General features: G+C 40.9%; 3 protein-coding genes and 1 pseudogene across 6 annotated transcripts in view; 2 read left to right on the top strand and 2 right to left on the bottom strand.

The window, feature by feature from the left end:
• LOC133125874 (arf-GAP with SH3 domain, ANK repeat and PH domain-containing protein 1-like) overlaps window positions 1-3,595 on the top strand; it is a 109,191-nt gene extending 105,596 nt beyond the window's left edge. For all 4 annotated transcript variants that reach the window (XM_061237572.1, XM_061237569.1, XM_061237568.1 and 1 more), the window contains 2 exons: window positions 454-576; window positions 950-3,595. In XM_061237572.1, the coding sequence (XP_061093556.1) occupies window positions 454-576; window positions 950-1,024 (198 nt within the window). In that variant the 3' untranslated portion in view covers window positions 1,025-3,595. The remainder of the gene's footprint in view (window positions 1-453; window positions 577-949) is intronic.
• Window positions 3,596-4,168: 573 nt separating this feature from the next.
• Window positions 4,169-6,167, bottom strand: LOC133125875 (elongation factor 1-alpha 2-like). The gene is made up of 4 exons (XM_061237573.1): window positions 5,871-6,167; window positions 4,986-5,136; window positions 4,695-4,809; window positions 4,169-4,477 (listed from the first exon to the last, which is right to left on the bottom strand). The coding sequence occupies exons 1-3, from the start codon at window positions 6,012-6,014 to the stop codon at window positions 4,718-4,720; spliced, it is 387 nt and encodes a 128-aa protein (XP_061093557.1). The 5' UTR covers window positions 6,015-6,167; the 3' UTR covers window positions 4,169-4,477; window positions 4,695-4,717.
• Window positions 6,168-12,175: 6,008 nt separating this feature from the next.
• LOC133126634 (arf-GAP with SH3 domain, ANK repeat and PH domain-containing protein 1-like) lies at window positions 12,176-18,078 on the top strand (annotated as a pseudogene).
• Window positions 18,079-18,651: 573 nt separating this feature from the next.
• LOC133125876 (elongation factor 1-alpha 2-like) lies at window positions 18,652-20,677 on the bottom strand. The gene is made up of 4 exons (XM_061237574.1): window positions 20,354-20,677; window positions 19,469-19,619; window positions 19,178-19,292; window positions 18,652-18,960 (listed from the first exon to the last, which is right to left on the bottom strand). Exons 1-3 carry the CDS (start codon window positions 20,495-20,497, stop codon window positions 19,201-19,203), a joined length of 387 nt encoding a protein of 128 aa, XP_061093558.1. The 5' UTR covers window positions 20,498-20,677; the 3' UTR covers window positions 18,652-18,960; window positions 19,178-19,200.
• Window positions 20,678-21,161: the final 484 nt, after the last annotated feature.

Genomic DNA, 21,161 nt, shown 5'->3' with positions numbered 1-21,161 from the left:
CAGCTAACTTAGTAGTCCATTTGTGATATACCCCCCAGGCCTAGATGAACCCCTACAGATAAGATCCATTATTATGTTTTTACTATTGTGTTATGTTCTGTGCGCATGGGTGGTCTGACTACTAGGGATGAGCAGTGCTTGAAAAGATATTAGTGAGCATAAGTTTCCCATTTGTCAGCCTGGTCTTTCTTATCGAATTTCCCATGAACGACAGTTATAAATGGTCCCGTAACACAGTACAAGAGCAGAGGTGGAAAGTCTCGGGTAGTAATTCTGATTCTTCCAGCCATGGACTGGACTTCCAGCCAACTGATTTTGTGATTTAGTTCTACCTCCTTGCTGAAGAGTTGTGTTAACTAGCAAATACAGGTGATTGGAACAAAATGCAGGGGACTTTCTGAACCCAGATTTTCCACGTCTGTAAAAGAGCTGGGCGTTTGTGCATTCACCCAGGGGAAGAACAAAGTGAGACGGGTGAAGACCATCTATGACTGCCAGGCGGACAACGACGACGAGCTCACTTTCGTGGAGGGGGAGGTGATCATCGTCATGGGAGAGGAGGACCAGGAGTGGTGGGTAAGTTTGTCGCCATGGCAACCGTTTCTGTGACTACCATCAGCTTCTGTGTGGCGTGGGATTTCCGAGGCGTTTTCTACAGCAGAAACGTATATCGACTAATACCCAAAATAAATAAAAAACAATCTAGAAATTGGGCCTGTGTGCTCTTGTACTGTCCCAAAGAATAGTTTTCCAGAGTGCAAAAAATGTGTGAAACATGTGAAATCGCATGGGCTTGCAGCATTATCAGTCAGGTTTCCCTCACATGATACATACAGTATCTACTCATTTTCGTTGCAGTTGAAGTCACATTCTAGATTTAGTTAGTCCAGCCTGTTAGTCTAGTGATTTACTGATCAAAAGTCCTTTTCACATTTCTTTTCTGTCGCAGATTGGACACATTGAAGGGCACCCGGAGAGAAAGGGGGTGTTCCCCATGTCTTTTGTGCACATTCTGTCTGACTGATTGGAGGACGGACAGGCGTGAGGCCCCCCTCCTTCCTGCACAAGCTCCGCCCCTCTGGCCTCATGCGACAGTGAGGACACTGCCTCTGTACATAGCTACTGTTACAGCCAGAATCTAAATGGACACAAATCAAGGAAGAGCCCTATGTCGGTTCATCTCAGCTTAGGGATGAATTACATATGTATTGTAAATAAACGGTGTTATCCTGCCTTTACCAGTATTATAATAGCCATGGAACCTGGCACGTCTTACTGGGTTTGCTGTAGCTATCCTCGGAGTCTAGCACTTAACATCTCAGTCTAAGCTGCCACTGTATGTATGCGTATATACATTGTATGTACATATGTATGTATATATGTGCACACTTCAGTACATATACATACATGTATGTGTGCATACACATGTGTTTTTACAGTGCTGTGAAAAAGTGTTTACCCCCTTCCTGATTTCCGATGATTGCATATTTGTCACACGGAATTGTTTCAGATCTTTAGACAAAATGTAATATTAGGCAAAGGGAACCTGAAAATGTGTTTTTTTACTTACTATTTCATTTGTTTAATGAAAATGGTTATCAAACACCCAAATCATCCCTGTGAAAAATGAAACTGGTTGCACCACCTTTCAAAATTTTAATATTAGTCTTTCTCATCTCTGAGATTCCTAGCCCACACTTGTCTGAAGAACTGCATTAATATAGGTAGGTTTTTGAGCATAAAGCACTTGTTTCAGGTCCTACCACAACTTTGGCAAAGCCATTTCTGAGGATCTGGGGCTCCACCAAACCACAGTGAGAGCCATCACCCATTAGCCATTATTGAAAACTTAAAGAGGATGCTCAGTGTGACAAATATGCAATAATAGAGGAAATCAGGAAAGAGGGAATACCTTTTCACGGCACTGTACATACAGTTACCTCTGGTGATTTATCCTAAGGCAAACTTGTTCAAATCATATCTGTATTAGCTTAAATGTTTATTGGTGTTATCGCCTCTTCTATTCCTGGAAACATTGCAAGATCAGGAGAGTTAACTACACAAGGAATAGATTATTTAATCAATCCTCACTTCTCTCCCTGTGGAGACGCACAGAAAAGACAATGCAACAACTTTTAGTTTTTTACTTCGTACAATTGCACGTCCAAGGATGAAATATATATTCATTGAACGGATTCCTAAAACTTGCTTGCTTACCGTTAGGAGAGTTGTAGTTCGGTATCTGTATGTTCCAATGGCAGGCGACAGCAATCAACTTTAATCTGATGGGTGTCCTTCAAGCATCAAGCTTCAAAGGGTCTCCCCAGAGATTGCTAATAGTTTTTTTTCTCATAATCACACCCCATACCTGTAGCAGTAGTGGTGCTGTTCCTTTTAAGTGTCTACATAATTTTGTTTGCAGATGTTTTTATAATTTTTTTAATTGTCAAAACTGGGACCATAACCCAAGGAAACAACTGCTGTCTCCTGGTAGTATGAGTGGGGGGTTTACTTGGTACGTTCCACTGGGGTCCCTCCTGACAGAACGAATGAAGGCATGGGACTCTAACACCTCACCTCCCCCCAACTTATCATGCAGTCTTGGACCAGTCCTTGGGATCATCCCCATCTGCTAGATGCTTGAAGCTATACTTGTATATTCATAAAACACAGGCATTGAGAAAAACACAATCCCAGCATGCAGTCTACTCAAGGTTCAAGACTTTCTTTGTGATATATCAAACTGGAATTATTTTTATGTTTTTAATTTCTCCTAGAAGTGTCAGGAGTGACTGATGAAGGTATTAACATGAACCAAACTCTCGTTGTTCCTCATTAGCCATTGTGTTTTGTTTAACAGTGCAGGGAGTAGAGGAATTTACGTTAGATATTAAGTCTTTAATGTATTAAGACAGTGTATTACTATATGAATGCTTCCTGTATGTAGTATATTTAAAGTTCATGGTCAGATACATTGATTTTGGTTCATATGCACCATATGATATGCATACATACAGTCACACATATACACGTGTGTATCTGTGTGTATGTAAATCCATCTGCAAGTGTGTGACCACTCATTTATCCAAGTATCGGAAATCATTTTTATGTAGGGTGTAATTTGTCCAGTAGTCGTAACAAGAGCTTGACAGCATACTTTCAGTAAACAAATAATAAGAGTAATGCATTTCAATACTTCTGCTCGTAATTCTCTGATTGAGTTTGTGTACATGTTTAAATTTGACCTACATTGATAGTTAATGACGAGAACAAGAGTGCAATTGTAGTTTAGTGAATATTTATTTCATCCAGAATTTGAAGCAGCCAAGGGGAGAGGATGTGTTGACCTGGTCACCGGTTTCAATGTAAGTCTGCACAAAAAGTGATCTGTTACATGCCTCTGAATATGCTTATAAATGGCATTGCCGTTCCTATTTTTACATATTTAATTGTGAGAAATAACTGGACTTAGATGTAAACCTTAATTTTTTATTTTCCATTCCTTCACCCACCCCAGTTCCTGTGTATTAGTTCTGTCTGAAGTCAGGAGTTCCACCCAATCATTCCATTTTTATTAAAGGTATTACATTTGAAATGCAGCAGTCTCATTTGTTGGCGTTTGAATGGGATTTGATTCCATGCAGTATTGCACAACAGTTTCAGTTGGTACATCCACACACATTGTAGAAATACTTTCCCAAAGTTAAGTGGTACACTGCTGGAACTAAGGATTCATAACATTTCTGTAGTGGGCAATTTCATACTAAGCACATTTCCATTCATTCAAGTTAATCGCTACACAAACAAGATTCAGTACATTAGGTCATCCCCAAACAGCCCATGAAGTATTGCCCCATCCTGAATACATAAGAGCACAATCTTTGGATTCTATTAATTTAATAGACTTTTCCCATTTATGGTTCACATTAGTCAACTCATGAGCCAAGACTGAGAAGGTTCTGTGTTTGGAGTATTTGAGCTTCCAAGGTGAATGGGCTCCAAGCACATTTAAATTTAGCTTTTTCAGACCAAGTGTTTTTGTATAACTTTGTATACATTTAGTGCCCTATAGACATGACAAACTCATGTTAGAACATTCTAATTCTCAGCTCACAAACTACCCAAAGAAGCAGTGTTTGAGTCAACGATCCAAGAGAAGGACAGCACATTAGTTTTGCACAGCTTTTATTCCATGAAGCTTTCAGCATAACATTTCACCAACTGAGCAGTAAATCAGGACCCTTGGAAAAATAGTAAACAAAAAACAGTGCTTTCTTGTAAAGCGGTCCAACACCAACAAAGGTTAACTTAAACTTTTATGTTAGGCATTCTTGATTGCTGTGCAACATTATACAAGCAGTTCATTTTAGGCTTTGGGCTTTCTGTGCAGTCTTCTTTGGGCATTGATCAGTTTTATTCACGGATTTGATGACACCAACTGCTACGGTCTGCTTCAAGTCCCGGGCAGCAAAGCGTCCTGAGGGAGGCGCAAGAGCATAGGATTAATGGGGCGAACAGGATGCACAATCAGGTTTGTAAAACTGAAAACGCCTACAAATCCATGTTTCGTCCAGAGCTCAACTGAAAATGCAGCTTAGCAATGACAAGCATAGGCGGGGTTGGATTACGAGCACAAGGAGTCAAGCCTGACCAAATTGCCTTTGCATTGCACAGTACAATAGGATACAACCTACTAGGTCAGGTTTCCGCAAGCCCCCTAGACCACAAGCAGTGCAGTTGATGGGGTCAACCGCATGCCAGGCTTCAGCACGCCAGTCTCAATCTTCCCCACAGGAACAGTGCCCACACCTGCATTTGGAACAGCAGAAAAGCAAATGCAACAGATCATTGAACCAGAACCACCCCTCCCCCCCACCCACTTACAGCAGTCTGCCACAAGTGACAATTTTAAAATAGGTTCAATGTCCATACTTTCCATTCCAGAAAATCTCTTCCCTAGAGTTCCAGAGAAAAGAGGGTCTCACCTCCAATCTTGTAAACGTCTTGCAGGGGCAGACGGAGGGGCTTGTTTACAGTCCGTACAGGGGGAGAAATGGAGTCCAGGACCTCCAGCAATGTTCTACCATTAGCATTCCCTTCCCTTCTTTTGATTTTCCACCCTTTGAACCAGGGCATCTATGGATGGGAGGGACAAGGTATTCCCGTGCAATTATGCTTTGAATAGAAAGTACAATGGCAAAGTGAGACTACTTGCATCAATCGAGCTCCTGGAACCTGGGCAAACTACGTTAGTCCTAAAAGTTTCTTTGCAAGCATACCTTAGGAGAAGGAGCCAGCATATTAGCACACCAACTGGCAAACTACGCTTAACTAGCCGGGAGCGTGTCTATGTTCCCACAGCTCTATGTTGCCACAGCCCTATGTTCCCACAGCTCTATGTTCAGTTGACTTCACACTCAGCAGGCTGCTTGCATGGGACCTGAAGAAATCCAGTGTATGTTTGTGCAATTTAGACACAGTACACGTTCAATTATCTATAAGTTTTTAATGAACAAGCAAACAAGCGAAATAAGAAAAAAAAAAAATACACTATTCATGCAGTTCACTTAAAACTGGAAAGGGCTCTACATCAGTACTTTTCAACCTTTTATGTGCCAGGAACAGGCATCTGCAAGTGCTGTCCTTTGAGGACTATTTTGACATCTAAATATATAAAGTTCCGTTTACACGATCAATAATAAACAATTAATTTTGAAAAAAAATTAAATCTTAGAAATGTGGGAACATAGGGCTGTGGGAACATAGGGATGACCCCAACTAGTCACTTCGAACGAAGTTAAGCGCACATTTTTTCCCCCCAAACGGATTTGCGCCACCAGACATAGTTCTCGTACGGGTAGGCTACTTACCTGTGCTGCAGCCTTCTCAAATTTCTCGATGGTTCTTGGATCCACGCCACCACATTTATAAACGAGGTGACCTGTTGTCGTGGATTTGCCACTATCCACATGGCCAATTATTACTACGTTTATGCGTGTTGTTTCTGTAGGCATTTTTCAATAATATAGGTGCACGCGCTAAACGGCTACCACAAAAAAGATATTGTGTATGCTAGATGGGAGCTTTGAGACCGCAACAATTTTCCTCTTTCGCTTTTGAAAAAGAATCAAGTGAGCGCTGCAAGACGCTTATAAAGTTTCAAACCAATTAATGAAAGGCGAGCATAGGCTATACCGGTTCCTTTGATTAAACTCCGGTGTACTAATCGCGATGCTCATTAGGGACAGTCTAATAAATACAAAATCATCTCTATTGCCTAGCATAATTAAACGCGCACACTTATCAATGAACTGGAACATTCCCTATTTAGGTTATGCTAAGTTATTTTAACTAGGGGAACACGCACTTCCTTCGAATACACGTGCAGCCACCCCAGATTTAATATTTTAATGACTCGATCATGGGACACTTTGTGAACGGTGTAATTTTCAATCATCTTACAAAATATACTTCTTCTTTTTTTTTAAGATGATACATTCCTTAAGTGATGCAAAAGACAAAAGAGAAGGCTATTCTAAAATCCGTCTTATATTTGAATCACTGTGGTCTGTCATAGAAAAATCAAAATGGTTATTAATAGAAAAATAAGATGTAGCCGGTGTTGCAAACAGGACAGCCTACTATAGTCTACACAATGCAGCCAACTCCGTTGCTGATAGGCTACTTGCCAGCCACAATATCACTGCTTCTAATATTACATGACGGATTTTATTTGATAGTTCAGGTGTACCATGAAGTATAACGAACCGATCAAACATCACATAGGCCATGCCCGTTAATTCCATAGGCAGGTCATTCTTAGAAAAAAAGATAGGCTATAAACGGAGAAGGAAAGTAACGCTACGCCATATGTCTTATTTACATCCTTATTTACCAGCAATGTTAGCGCGTTTTCTTTCCACTTACGCACGGCATCTAGCTATTCCTTTTATAGTTATCGCCTGCTGTGCCTGAACCGGTCTAACACAATGACGCTTAGACTTGGCCAACGCGGAAACTGCAGACAGCTGAAAGAAGCACCACACCAAAGCTCTCTATTGCCAGCTTGCGTGATATCCACATAGCGGCTGCCTATTTCCATATCTGCTCGGAAAGATTCTAACACCCAAGGTACAGTATGCGGTCTTAATGTTGTTTTATTTTAGGATGGTATTTTTGAATTTCCCTTGTGTATTCCCAGATTCTCCATTACAATCAACCGTGCTAAATGTAATTTGCCTACTGCTAAACTACTGTATGGGAATAATGTATGTAGCCTATGTTATTAGACTGCGGGCTGATCCGTGATAACGGTATTATTTCACACCACACCGCTCCACACCAAAGAATGATTGCCGAATTTGGAATTTCAGTCGAATTTGAATGTCATCCGCTCTGCATGCCCACTGTTTGCAATTATTTTTAAATAAAAGAAAAGGGCGCAGCATCTCCAGGTGCGCATGATTTCGTCTCCGCTTTCTAGCTTTTAGCTAATGTGTTATACTTCCCATGTAGCAGCCGTACTAGCCGTATGTATTCTCTGCTGCATGCAGCAACAGGCAATAGATTAAAGCTCAAAAGAACTTAATCTTAAAAATGTTGTGTCGCTCCATCTTTTTAAACTTGCAGAGATTACGTCGAGACTCCAGTAATTGGGGAAATGCGAGTAAAATATATATTCTAATGAATGTTAAATATAGCTACGTACTTTCAACAAACGCCTGCTTTTCTCGTGGCATGTCGATGCAGTATTAATTTCCTACACGTCGATTCATTTTCGATTGATTTATTATTATGTAAAAGTAGCCTATAGGACGTTTGATTTCGGCAGTAACCCGAGCACGTGAAGTATATCAAGTGAACCTACAGGTATTGATTAATCATTTGATCTTAGTTTACAGACGAAGTAACGTGTTTGCAACATTTGATTCTAGAACAGATAAAAGTTCAATTCTGGCATATCCTATCGTGCTGCAAATAATACACCATTTTAAGTCCTGTAAGTTCAGGCATTTTCAAAAATGCAGTTTTTTGGGGGAAAAAACACTCCAATCAACGGAAATGCTGAATAGTATTGCAATGGCGTAAATGTCAGGGTAAATTATAAGGGCTATCGGTCCCAGAAGTGCATCCCTGTGCATTACTGACTACAACCAAAGTAATTACCCTTTATAAAGGGCAATGTCGGCGAACAGTGCAGACCTGCTTAGTCATCATGGATTGATGTTTTGCATTACAACCCCTTTTACAGAAAACGGGTGTAATGATAATCATTCTATATCTTCTGTCCATATGTTTTCCTTTTCAAATCCAAATGTGACCATAGATTAATTGCAGTGTGAACCTCTTGGTTGTATCTGCTTCTTATAAACTCTGTTTTGATTCCACATGTTGGTATTTTACTCTCCTCCGACTCAGAGAAAGTGAAACAATCAGAGCCTTGCAGATGTGAAATAGCCATGCGGTGTCAGTGCACTGTATTATTCATGTGTCCGCTTTGAGACAAAAAACAAACTGTTAATTGATGGCTTGGTAGAATTTGAATATGGGAAGATGTAAATGTGAAATTTTTCATCTGGGTTCAGATATACCCTGAGTCTTGTTTACCATAGGTTTAGTCTATGCAGGCACACACAGACACACACAGACACACGCACACAGTCAGAGCGCATGTTTGATCATAGATTTCAGTGCATTTACACTCATTAAAGGGATAATTGCGAGGTAGTGCATCGTTTACTAGTAATCAATCCTCAAAATGGGTGTTTCGTTGCTAAGAAATTGAGATTTCAGTGATGAAAGTAGCTGGTGAATAACTCTAGTAATGAAGCTTACCGTTCCACATGCGGGAAGCAGATTTTTCAGGAATGCAGAGATTAAACAATGCTGCTGCCGCTGTCGGCTGGAGAATACTGTGAGAGACACCAACGTGAAGGTACAGCATAGCCTGACTGTGGGAGGAAAACTGGGACACCAGTAAGGGCGTGTGACTATGACGCTAGGGTCCTCACATTGTGCGTAGAAATCATCTATCTAGTATATTCTGTATCGAAACCACCCTTTAGCTCATGAGCAGCACTATTAGGATTGGAGTATATGCCCATTATACCTGGCTAATCCTACTGTATATAGCCATTTTAGTTTTTGTTGTCCAGCAGCTTTGGAAACATAATAGGAGTGATGTAATATCTATAACATCAAGTAGAGCAGTTGTGAGATTAATTTATGTGTGTCAATTAATGCTTGTGAAAATTAACTCTGCTAGTTAAGCCCTGAGTATTATGTGTTGCAAATGTATACTATTTGACCTTGTCCTGTATTAATGTAGAATGGTAATGAACTAAAAACAGTAAGTAGTGTTATCACCATGCCCAAGCTGTTTCCAAAATCATCGCATATAGAATGAACAACAATTTGATCAATTTGTTTCAATCGCTTATCACTCCATATTCACGCTGATTTACAGGGTTTATATTCCGTCCAAATATTTTGTAATCAAACCATACAGCTGGGTTTTTACTGGTAGTTACAGCGTGGTACCTGTTCAAAGTCTCTTCAGTATGTAGCTGTCTGTAGCCACCTCTTTGAGCTACTATGATATCCCCTTATTGCAATTATTACCATAGTGCATTGCAGCATTTCCCAGCTGGCCTCAATCCTTCATACTAGGGAAGCACTATCATGTCACCTTGACTGTGGAGAACAGGGTATTTGGTTCATAAGCCTAACCAGAAAACATGACTTCCTGTTTCGCACTTCCTGTTCTTGCTTTGAGCTTTCCAGACATGCACCACATTGCAGAAAGGAAAGAGATTTCATTTCACTTAAAATACAGAGCAGGGACACAGGTTGTAACACCATCTTCCAAGGCTCTTCTTCCTTCCTTTTTTGTGATGATAACAAGCAAATTACCGCTATGTATGTGTCAATTGGCTTACCTCTGGATGACCAGAAACTATCAAACTAATAATAATCTGTAATTAAGTAATATAACAACATGTAAAAAGCAACAGGATTTTTGACAATGTAAAAAGTATTTGTTGTTTTACCCTTTAGCCTATGTGTTGATGCAGTAGCAAATAAAAACTTTGGAGATATCTGTACAAAGAATCGTCAAACATGAAAAGTACTATTATCATAACTATACAGAATCACTATAATGTCTGTTGGACATTTGTATTTGTATGCCGGCCCTGGTTAATGGAAATAGTCCCTACTTTTTTACAGACTAGAAACTTCAACCTGGCATCCTGCAACTCCCCTGGAACAGGGAAAATTACTGTCATATGCAGTGTCAATGAACTATGACCCTGGGGCTTCTCAGGGTTTTGACTAATGGCCTTTTTTTGGATTAAAGTGCAAGGTGGTGACAAGCATTTGTCCTGAGAAATAGCAGCTCAGGTAATTTTGCCTCCATGAATCAGTGAAAAATGAAACTTTATTATTATGTTACTCTAGGTTCGTCATGTTGTTTAGTTTGTTTCTTGTTACGATTAATTTTCTTGTCATGTCTAGTTATGTTTCGTTACGATTATTTTACCTTGTTATGTTGAGTGGTTATCGTCTTAGTTCGTTTAGTGTTATGTTTTGATTTATGTTTATTGTTACGCAGACTGGTCGTTGTTTAAACATACACTTTTACATGTCTTTCCGCAAACCTTGCGTTCCGGCTTTCTCTCTCTCTCTTTCTGTCACTCACACCCTAATTGTTTCTATTTGTCTATTTACTAAAACTACGAATGCTAGATCAGGATTGGGTAAAACTAACAGACTAATCATGTGTTCATGTTATCTTACGTTTCTTGTGCATGTCATTTACTAATTTACTAATGCTAGGGCAGGATAGGTTTATTACTAACGATTACTAATTACCTTGTTAAACTTGTCATCCATCGCACCTGTTTTCCATTCCCTTGCTGCTCTCTAACTAATTGTCTACACCTGCATTTATAGCCCAGTCGCACTTCTGTTTGTTGCGAAATTGTCTGCCTCTTGTCCGTCAAAGCAACGCTTGAGCATTATTCCCATTGATTACACTTTAAGATCAAGCCTGTTTATCGACCACTGTTTATTGATTTCTGTTTCGTTGACCATCGCTTGTTTTTGACCTTGTCCTCGCCTACTGTTTTTGTACCTTTGCCTCGCTGTTTGTTTTATGGTTTCGACTTCTGCATCGCCCTCGACTACGACTCTGCCTGCCGCCCGCCTGTACTTCTGCCCCACTGACAGCTCTCCTGCTACCGGACCTCCCTGCACGTCTACCGACTACGAGTTTGCCTCTTCCCTCGGCACCGTGCTTTCTGATTATTTATTGTTTTATTGGCTGGATCTACGTGTATGGACTTTACTTGTTTTGACTACGCTCCTGGGATTCGTCCCGAATAAAGCCCTGACGCGACTCTATTTTACTATTGTTTCTGAGTCGTGCATTTTGGGTCCAACCCCCACGCACCCGTCTCAAATACTATATAATACTATAACACTGCTGTCATTAAATGATTACTTGCTTTTTTCATGATGCCACCTTTGACCATTTGTTCTTACTTTTTTTCTACAAGTGAAAGTGAAACTATTTCTGCCTTCTAACCTTAGCAATTTATCCGTCATAAATTTGGACCCAAAACCAAGATCAAATTGAAGTAATATCTCTTCTGAGCTGAGTGGTGGCAGTGCCAGAAACACTGGTTCAGCAGTTTCCCCTTGTTTTCTGATTCACCCTTCTGTTTGCCTTGTACAGTCTAAACGAATGAAACGCCAAACAAAAGTGACCTTTTCTATGCTGCCTCTTGGACACAGAACAAACATGTTTTGCCACCATACATGGGAGTTTCACACAAACACAGGGCATGCTGTCTCCATAGACACAGATGTTGTCAGCCACGATTGGCCTTTGTTGCCTCAACCTACCAGTATCATTTTCTGTTGTTGATGGAAAAATACTCTTTTGAGAAAGTTCAGGCTACCTGTGACATCTACAGTCATAATACATGCTGGAGTTTTGTTTGTGAGGTTCAAAATCCTTTGAGTCTCCAGGCGTCAGTTAAGGCTTGTCTCTATGGAAGAGATTGATCAGATCTGTTCCAGTTTTCTGCAATGGTTAAACTGTGATGTAGGAAATAGGGGGTGAACATACCTTAAAGCCCCTCCTCCTTTAGCTTGGAACACCATCTGCAATATGGGAGCAGTTTCTGTGCTACAGAAGGTATTATTCCCCACTCCTGTGTTCTCATGGTGAAAACGGTTTATATCCAAAGTACTTTCTAGCCTTGGGTGCCTTCAGTCACCCCCACCCACCACTGCCAGGAAGACATTAATTATGTACTGTTTTTAAGCCAGTCCCCAACTGAGGACGGTAAAATGGGATGATTTTGGTACAGCAATGTTGGCAGGGAAAATAGAGACATCAGTTCTTTTTTAAGCATAGTACTGATGCAAACAAACATCTACGCAAATATTTATGTAGAGATGTACTGTGGTGTGAAAAAGTGTTTGTCCCCTTCCTGATTTCTAATTTTTTTGCATGTTTGTCACACTTAAGTGTTTCAGATCATCAAACAAATTTAAATATTAGTCAAAGACAACACAAGTAAACACAAAATGCAGTTTTTAAATGAAGGTTTTTATTATTAAGGGAGAAAAAAAAATCCAAACCTACTTGGCCCTGTGTGAAAAAGTGATTGCCCCCCCTGTTAAAACATAACTGTGGTTTATCAAACCTGAGTTCAATTTCTCTAGCCACACCCAGGCCTGATTACTGCCACACCTGTTCTCAATCAAAAAATCACTTAAATCGGACCTGCCTGACAAAGTGAAGTAGACCAAATGATCCTCAAAAGCTAGACATCATGCCGAAGAAAGAAATTCAGGAACAAATGAGAAAGAAATGAATTGAGATCTATCAGTCTGGAAAAGGTTATAAAGCCATTTCTAAAGCTTTGGGACTCCAGTGAACCACAGTGAGAGCCATTATCCACAAATGGCGAAAACATGGAACAGTGGTGAACCTTCCCAGGAGTGGCCGGCCGACCAAAATTACCCCAAGAGCGCAGCGAAGACTCATCCAAGAGGTCACAAAAGACCAAACTACCACAAAAAGGTAGGTCCCAGCTAGGGAGAGTTCTATCGTCATCTGAAACGCTATCAGTAGGGCAATGTTCCCCTCTTCACCTTGAATGGTGCTTCTTATTACATCTCGCTGTATGGCTTACAGCAAGGCTCATCAAATCTGGCCCTTGCATTCCAAATCCAGCCATGGCTTTCTTGTCTCCAGGGTAACTGAACAATTAGTGCTACTGTCTTCACACCTGAATCCCATGTAAAGGAAGAGTGTAAAACCAACAGTTATCTGCCATGAAGGACCATGTTTTTATTATCCTTGCCATACAGCAAATGTCTATAATGGGAGTGAAGCTCATTTGGGTGGGAAAAAGATTTTACGATATGGCTGTTAAATACAAATATCTTCACAGTGCTTTTCCTTATTCCTATTCCTTAGTGGCACTACGGAAGATTGACACCATTCATCACCCCTCTATAGACAAGCCCAGTCAGCCCCTTGAGTTGTTCCAGAAGTCTCCCCAGACTACTGAGACTCCTCAAGGCTCCACTTCCAGAAAAGCCCTACCTGGTAGAATTACGACCAAAGCCCCAGGCCTCAGACTTGCCCCCAAAGCCGGGAGAACTGCCTCCGAAACCCCAGCTGTCTGACCTTCCCCCGAAACCCCAATTCACCGACCTTCCACCCAAGCCTCAAATCAAGGACCTCCCGCCTAAGCCCCAACTCTCAGACATTCCTCCTAAACCACCGGTGACCGACCCTGTCCAGAGGCCGCCCTCCGGTGAGGTGACGCCAAAACTGCAGCGCCCCGACACATTAGCCTCCAACCAGCAGGGGGAACTGGTGCCCAAACAGCCCAGTGAGGACACCAATGGCACCCCACCCAGTGCCACTGAGATGCCTGTTCCACTGCCCCGGAAGATCAATACAGTGAGTAGCGGTGACTGCCTCAAGTCTGTTTTGAGGAAGATGCAAAGCATGGACCTATTTCACCTGAAGAGCTACAATTGGTTATGTTCCCCAGTCCTATTCAAATGGTTAATACTCACAGAACAGGAGAAATTACTAATTGAAACAATGGCATAAACAATGGCGTATTTGTCATCAGCAGGTTTTTAGATTTTCGAGATCAGGGGTATCCAATCTTATCTGAAAAAGGCCGATGTGGGTGAAAGTGTTTGTGTTAGCCCAGCACTAATACACCTGGTTCTACTTAACAAGGTCTGGATTGAAGACCATGATTGGATAATTAGTTGAATCAGGTGTCGTAATAGTAGGCCAAAACAAAACCATTATACCCATAACCCATGACTGGACACCCCTGGCATGTATATCACAAAGCAGGACTACTGAATTACTGGATAAGTTCTCCGAACAGCTGTTTTTACTTTAGTCCTTGTTCCAGGTTTTACTTGGTGAACTTATCCAGCTAACTTAGTAGTCCATTTGTGATATACCCCCCAGGCCTAGATGAACCCCTACAGATAAGATCCATTATTATGTTTTTACTATTGTGTTATGTTCTGTGCGCATGGGTGGTCTGACTACTAGGGATGAGCAGTGCTTGAAAAGATATTAGTGAGCATAAGTTTCCCATTTGTCAGCCTGGTCTTTCTTATCGAATTTCCCATGAACGACAGTTATAAATGGTCCCGTAACACAGTACAAGAGCAGAGGTGGAAAGTCTCGGGTAGTAATTCTGATTCTTCCAGCCATGGACTGGACTTCCAGCCAACTGATTTTGTGATTTAGTTCTACCTCCTTGCTGAAGAGTTGTGTTAACTAGCAAATACAGGTGATTGGAACAAAATGCAGGGGACTTTCTGAACCCAGATTTTCCACGTCTGTAAAAGAGCTGGGCGTTTGTGCATTCACCCAGGGGAAGAACAAAGTGAGACGGGTGAAGACCATCTATGACTGCCAGGCGGACAACGACGACGAGCTCACTTTCGTGGAGGGGGAGGTGATCATCGTCATGGGAGAGGAGGACCAGGAGTGGTGGGTAAGTTTGTCGCCATGGCAACCGTTTCTGTGACTACCATCAGCTTCTGTGTGGCGTGGGATTTCCGAGGCGTTTTCTACAGCAGAAACGTATATCGACTAATACCCAAAATAAATAAAAAACAATCTAGAAATTGGGCCTGTGTGCTCTTGTACTGTCCCAAAGAATAGTTTTCCAGAGTGCAAAAAATGTGTGAAACATGTGAAATCGCATGGGCTTGCAGCATTATCAGTCAGGTTTCCCTCACATGATACATACAGTATCTACTCATTTTCGTTGCAGTTGAAGTCACATTCTAGATTTAGTTAGTCCAGCCTGTTAGTCTAGTGATTTACTGATCAAAAGTCCTTTTCACATTTCTTTTCTGTCGCAGATTGGACACATTGAAGGGCACCCGGAGAGAAAGGGGGTGTTCCCCATGTCTTTTGTGCACATTCTGTCTGACTGATTGGAGGACGGACAGGCGTGAGGCCCCCCTCCTTCCTGCACAAGCTCCGCCCCTCTGGCCTCATGCGACAGTGAGGACACTGCCTCTGTACATAGCTACTGTTACAGCCAGAATCTAAATGGACACAAATCAAGGAAGAGCCCTATGTCGGTTCATCTCAGCTTAGGGATGAATTACATATGTATTGTAAATAAACGGTGTTATCCTGCCTTTACCAGTATTATAATAGCCATGGAACCTGGCACGTCTTACTGGGTTTGCTGTAGCTATCCTCGGAGTCTAGCACTTAACATCTCAGTCTAAGCTGCCACTGTATGTATGCGTATATACATTGTATGTACATATGTATGTATATATGTGCACACTTCAGTACATATACATACATGTATGTGTGCATACACATGTGTTTTTACAGTGCTGTGAAAAAGTGTTTACCCCCTTCCTGATTTCCGATGATTGCATATTTGTCACACGGAATTGTTTCAGATCTTTAGACAAAATGTAATATTAGGCAAAGGGAACCTGAAAATGTGTTTTTTTACTTACTATTTCATTTGTTTAATGAAAATGGTTATCAAACACCCAAATCATCCCTGTGAAAAATGAAACTGGTTGCACCACCTTTCAAAATTTTAATATTAGTCTTTCTCATCTCTGAGATTCCTAGCCCACACTTGTCTGAAGAACTGCATTAATATAGGTAGGTTTTTGAGCATAAAGCACTTGTTTCAGGTCCTACCACAACTTTGGCAAAGCCATTTCTGAGGATCTGGGGCTCCACCAAACCACAGTGAGAGCCATCACCCATTAGCCATTATTGAAAACTTAAAGAGGATGCTCAGTGTGACAAATATGCAATAATAGAGGAAATCAGGAAAGAGGGAATACCTTTTCACGGCACTGTACATACAGTTACCTCTGGTGATTTATCCTAAGGCAAACTTGTTCAAATCATATCTGTATTAGCTTAAATGTTTATTGGTGTTATCGCCTCTTCTATTCCTGGAAACATTGCAAGATCAGGAGAGTTAACTACACAAGGAATAGATTATTTAATCAATCCTCACTTCTCTCCCTGTGGAGACGCACAGAAAAGACAATGCAACAACTTTTAGTTTTTTACTTCGTACAATTGCACGTCCAAGGATGAAATATATATTAATTGAACGGATTCCTAAAACTTGCTTGCTTACCGTTAGGAGAGTTGTAGTTCGGTATCTGTATGTTCCAATGGCAGGCGACAGCAATCAACTTTAATCTGATGGGTGTCCTTCAAGCATCAAGCTTCAAAGGGTCTCCCCAGAGATTGCTAATAGTTTTTTTTCTCATAATCACACCCCATACCTGTAGCAGTAGTGGTGCTGTTCCTTTTAAGTGTCTACATAATTTTGTTTGCAGATGTTTTTATAATTTTTTTAATTGTCAAAACTGGGACCATAACCCAAGGAAACAACTGCTGTCTCCTGGTAGTATGAGTGGGGGGTTTACTTGGTACGTTCCACTGGGGTCCCTCCTGACAGAACGAATGAAGGCATGGGACTCTAACACCTCACCTCCCCCCAACTTATCATGCAGTCTTGGACCAGTCCTTGGGATCATCCCCATCTGCTAGATGCTTGAAGCTATACTTGTATATTCATAAAACACAGGCATTGAGAAAAACACAATCCCAGCATGCAGTCTACTCAAGGTTCAAGACTTTCTTTGTGATATATCAAACTGGAATTATTTTTATGTTTTTAATTTCTCCTAGAAGTGTCAGGAGTGACTGATGAAGGTATTAACATGAACCAAACTCTCGTTGTTCCTCATTAGCCATTGTGTTTTGTTTAACAGTGCAGGGAGTAGAGGAATTTACGTTAGATATTAAGTCTTTAATGTATTAAGACAGTGTATTACTATATGAATGCTTCCTGTATGTAGTATATTTAAAGTTCATGGTCAGATACATTGATTTTGGTTCATATGCACCATATGATATGCATACATACAGTCACACATATACACGTGTGTATCTGTGTGTATGTAAATCCATCTGCAAGTGTGTGACCACTCATTTATCCAAGTATCGGAAATCATTTTTATGTAGGGTGTAATTTGTCCAGTAGTCGTAACAAGAGCTTGACAGCATACTTTCAGTAAACAAATAATAAGAGTAATGCATTTCAATACTTCTGCTCGTAATTCTCTGATTGAGTTTGTGTACATGTTTAAATTTGACCTACATTGATAGTTAATGACGAGAACAAGAGTGCAATTGTAGTTTAGTGAATATTTATTTCATCCAGAATTTGAAGCAGCCAAGGGGAGAGGATGTGTTGACCTGGTCACCGGTTTCAATGTAAGTCTGCACAAAAAGTGATCTGTTACATGCCTCTGAATATGCTTATAAATGGCATTGCCGTTCCTATTTTTACATATTTAATTGTGAGAAATAACTGGACTTAGATGTAAACCTTAATTTTTTATTTTCCATTCCTTCACCCACCCCAGTTCCTGTGTATTAGTTCTGTCTGAAGTCAGGAGTTCCACCCAATCATTCCATTTTTATTAAAGGTATTACATTTGAAATGCAGCAGTCTCATTTGTTGGCGTTTGAATGGGATTTGATTCCATGCAGTATTGCACAACAGTTTCAGTTGGTACATCCACACACATTGTAGAAATACTTTCCCAAAGTTAAGTGGTACACTGCTGGAACTAAGGATTCATAACATTTCTGTAGTGGGCAATTTCATACTAAGCACATTTCCATTCATTCAAGTTAATCGCTACACAAACAAGATTCAGTACATTAGGTCATCCCCAAACAGCCCATGAAGTATTGCCCCATCCTGAATACATAAGAGCACAATCTTTGGATTCTATTAATTTAATAGACTTTTCCCATTTATGGTTCACATTAGTCAACTCATGAGCCAAGACTGAGAAGGTTCTGTGTTTGGAGTATTTGAGCTTCCAAGGTGAATGGGCTCCAAGCACATTTAAATTTAGCTTTTTCAGACCAAGTGTTTTTGTATAACTTTGTATACATTTAGTGCCCTATAGACATGACAAACTCATGTTAGAACATTCTAATTCTCAGCTCACAAACTACCCAAAGAAGCAGTGTTTGAGTCAACGATCCAAGAGAAGGACAGCACATTAGTTTTGCACAGCTTTTATTCCATGAAGCTTTCAGCATAACATTTCACCAACTGAGCAGTAAATCAGGACCCTTGGAAAAATAGTAAACAAAAAACAGTGCTTTCTTGTAAAGCGGTCCAACACCAACAAAGGTTAACTTAAACTTTTATGTTAGGCATTCTTGATTGCTGTGCAACATTATACAAGCAGTTCATTTTAGGCTTTGGGCTTTCTGTGCAGTCTTCTTTGGGCATTGATCAGTTTTATTCACGGATTTGATGACACCAACTGCTACGGTCTGCTTCAAGTCCCGGGCAGCAAAGCGTCCTGAGGGAGGCGCAAGAGCATAGGATTAATGGGGCGAACAGGATGCACAATCAGGTTTGTAAAACTGAAAACGCCTACAAATCCATGTTTCGTCCAGAGCTCAACTGAAAATGCAGCTTAGCAATGACAAGCATAGGCGGGGTTGGATTACGAGCACAAGGAGTCAAGCCTGACCAAATTGCCTTTGCATTGCACAGTACAATAGGATACAACCTACTAGGTCAGGTTTCCGCAAGCCCCCTAGACCACAAGCAGTGCAGTTGATGGGGTCAACCGCATGCCAGGCTTCAGCACGCCAGTCTCAATCTTCCCCACAGGAACAGTGCCCACACCTGCATTTGGAACAGCAGAAAAGCAAATGCAACAGATCATTGAACCAGAACCACCCCTCCCCCCCACCCACTTACAGCAGTCTGCCACAAGTGACAATTTTAAAATAGGTTCAATGTCCATACTTTCCATTCCAGAAAATCTCTTCCCTAGAGTTCCAGAGAAAAGAGGGTCTCACCTCCAATCTTGTAAACGTCTTGCAGGGGCAGACGGAGGGGCTTGTTTACAGTCCGTACAGGGGGAGAAATGGAGTCCAGGACCTTCAGCAATGTTCTACCATTAGCATTCCCTTCCCTTCTTTTGATTTTCCACCCTTTGAACCAGGGCATCTATGGATGGGAGGGACAAGGTATTCCCGTGCAATTATGCTTTGAATAGAAAGTACAATGGCAAAGTGAGACTACTTGCATCAATCGAGCTCCTGGAACCTGGGCAAACTACGTTAGTCCTAAAAGTTTCTTTGCAAGCATACCTTAGGAGAAGGAGCCAGCATATTAGCACACCAACTGGCAAACTACGCTTAACTAGCCGGGAGCGTGTCTATGTTCCCACAGCTCTATGTTGCCACAGCCCTATGTTCCCACAGCTCTATGTTCAGTTGACTTCACACTCAGCAGGCTGCTTGCATGGGACCTGAAGAAATCCAGTGTATGTTTGTGCAATTTAGACACAGTACACGTTCAATTATCTATAAGTTTTTAATGAACAAGCAAACAAGCGAAATAAGAAAAAAAAAAAATACACTATTCATGCAGTTCACTTAAAACTGGAAAGGGCTCTACATCAGTACTTTTCAACCTTTTATGTGCCAGGAACAGGCATCTGCAAGTGCTGTCCTTTGAGGACTATTTTGACATCTAAATATATAAAGTTCCGTTTACACGATCAATAATAAACAATTAATTTTGAAAAAAAATTAAATCTTAGAAATGTGGGAACATAGGGCTGTGGGAACTTAGGGATGACCCCAACTAGTCACTTCGAACGAAGTTAAGCGCACATTTTTTCCCCCCAAACGGATTTGCGCCACCAGACATAGTTCTCGTACGGGTAGGCTACTTACCTGTGCTGCAGCCTTCTCAAATTTCTCGATGGTTCTTGGATCCACGCCACCACATTTATAAACGAGGTGACCTGTTGTCGTGGATTTGCCACTATCCACATGGCCAATTATTACTACGTTTATGCGTGTTGTTTCTGTAGGCATTTTTCAATAATATAGGTGCACGCGCTAAACGGCTACCACAAAAAAGATATTGTGTATGCTAGATGGGAGCTTTGAGACCGCAACAATTTTCCTCTTTCGCTTTTGAAAAAGAATCAAGTGAGCGCTGCAAGACGCTTATAAAGTTTCAAACCAATTAATGAAAGGCGAGCATAGGCTATACCGGTTCCTTTGATTAAACTCCGGTGTACTAATCGCGATGCTCATTAGGGACAGTCTAATAAATACAAAATCATCTCTATTGCCTAGCATAATTAAACGCGCACACTTATCAATGAACTGGAACATTCCCTATTTAGGTTATGCTAAGTTATTTTAACTAGGGGAACACGCACTTCCTTCGAATACACGTGCAGCCACCCCAGATTTAATATTTTAATGACTCGATCATGGGACACTTTGTGAACGGTGTAATTTTCAATCATCTTACAAAATATACTTCTTCTTTTTTTTTAAGATGATACATTCCTTAAGTGATGCAAAAGACAAAAGAGAAGGCTATTCTAAAATCCGTCTTATATTTGAATCACTGTGGTCTGTCATAGAAAAATCAAAATGGTTATTAATAGAAAAATAAGATGTAGCCGGTGTTGCAAACAGGACAGCCTACTATAGTCTACACAATGCAGCCAACTCCGTTGCTGAT

This window comes from Conger conger, chromosome 4 (genome assembly GCF_963514075.1).
Source record: "Conger conger chromosome 4, fConCon1.1, whole genome shotgun sequence".
In the NCBI taxonomy this organism is placed as follows: domain Eukaryota; kingdom Metazoa; phylum Chordata; class Actinopteri; order Anguilliformes; family Congridae; genus Conger; species Conger conger.
The sequence above is the reverse complement of the archived record's forward strand: the minus strand, read 5'-3'. Positions and strand labels throughout refer to the sequence as shown.

What these genes read in the sequence shown, in the direction of transcription:
- LOC133125876 (XM_061237574.1), bottom strand. Translation starts at nt 20,497, where the DNA reads ATGCCTACAGAAACAACACGCATAAACGTAGTAATAATTGGCCATGTG. An exon ending in TTGAGAAGGCTGCAGCACAG is followed by an intron (nt 19,620 to 20,353) that starts GTAAGTAGCCTA and finishes TCCCATCCATAG; the next exon opens with ATGCCCTGGTTCAAAGGGTG. An exon ending in AGACGTTTACAAGATTGGAG is followed by an intron (nt 19,293 to 19,468) that starts GTGAGACCCTCT and finishes TTCCAAATGCAG; the next exon opens with GTGTGGGCACTGTTCCTGTG.
- LOC133125875 (XM_061237573.1), bottom strand. Translation starts at nt 6,014, where the DNA reads ATGCCTACAGAAACAACACGCATAAACGTAGTAATAATTGGCCATGTG. An exon ending in TTGAGAAGGCTGCAGCACAG is followed by an intron (nt 5,137 to 5,870) that starts GTAAGTAGCCTA and finishes TCCCATCCATAG; the next exon opens with ATGCCCTGGTTCAAAGGGTG. An exon ending in AGACGTTTACAAGATTGGAG is followed by an intron (nt 4,810 to 4,985) that starts GTGAGACCCTCT and finishes TTCCAAATGCAG; the next exon opens with GTGTGGGCACTGTTCCTGTG.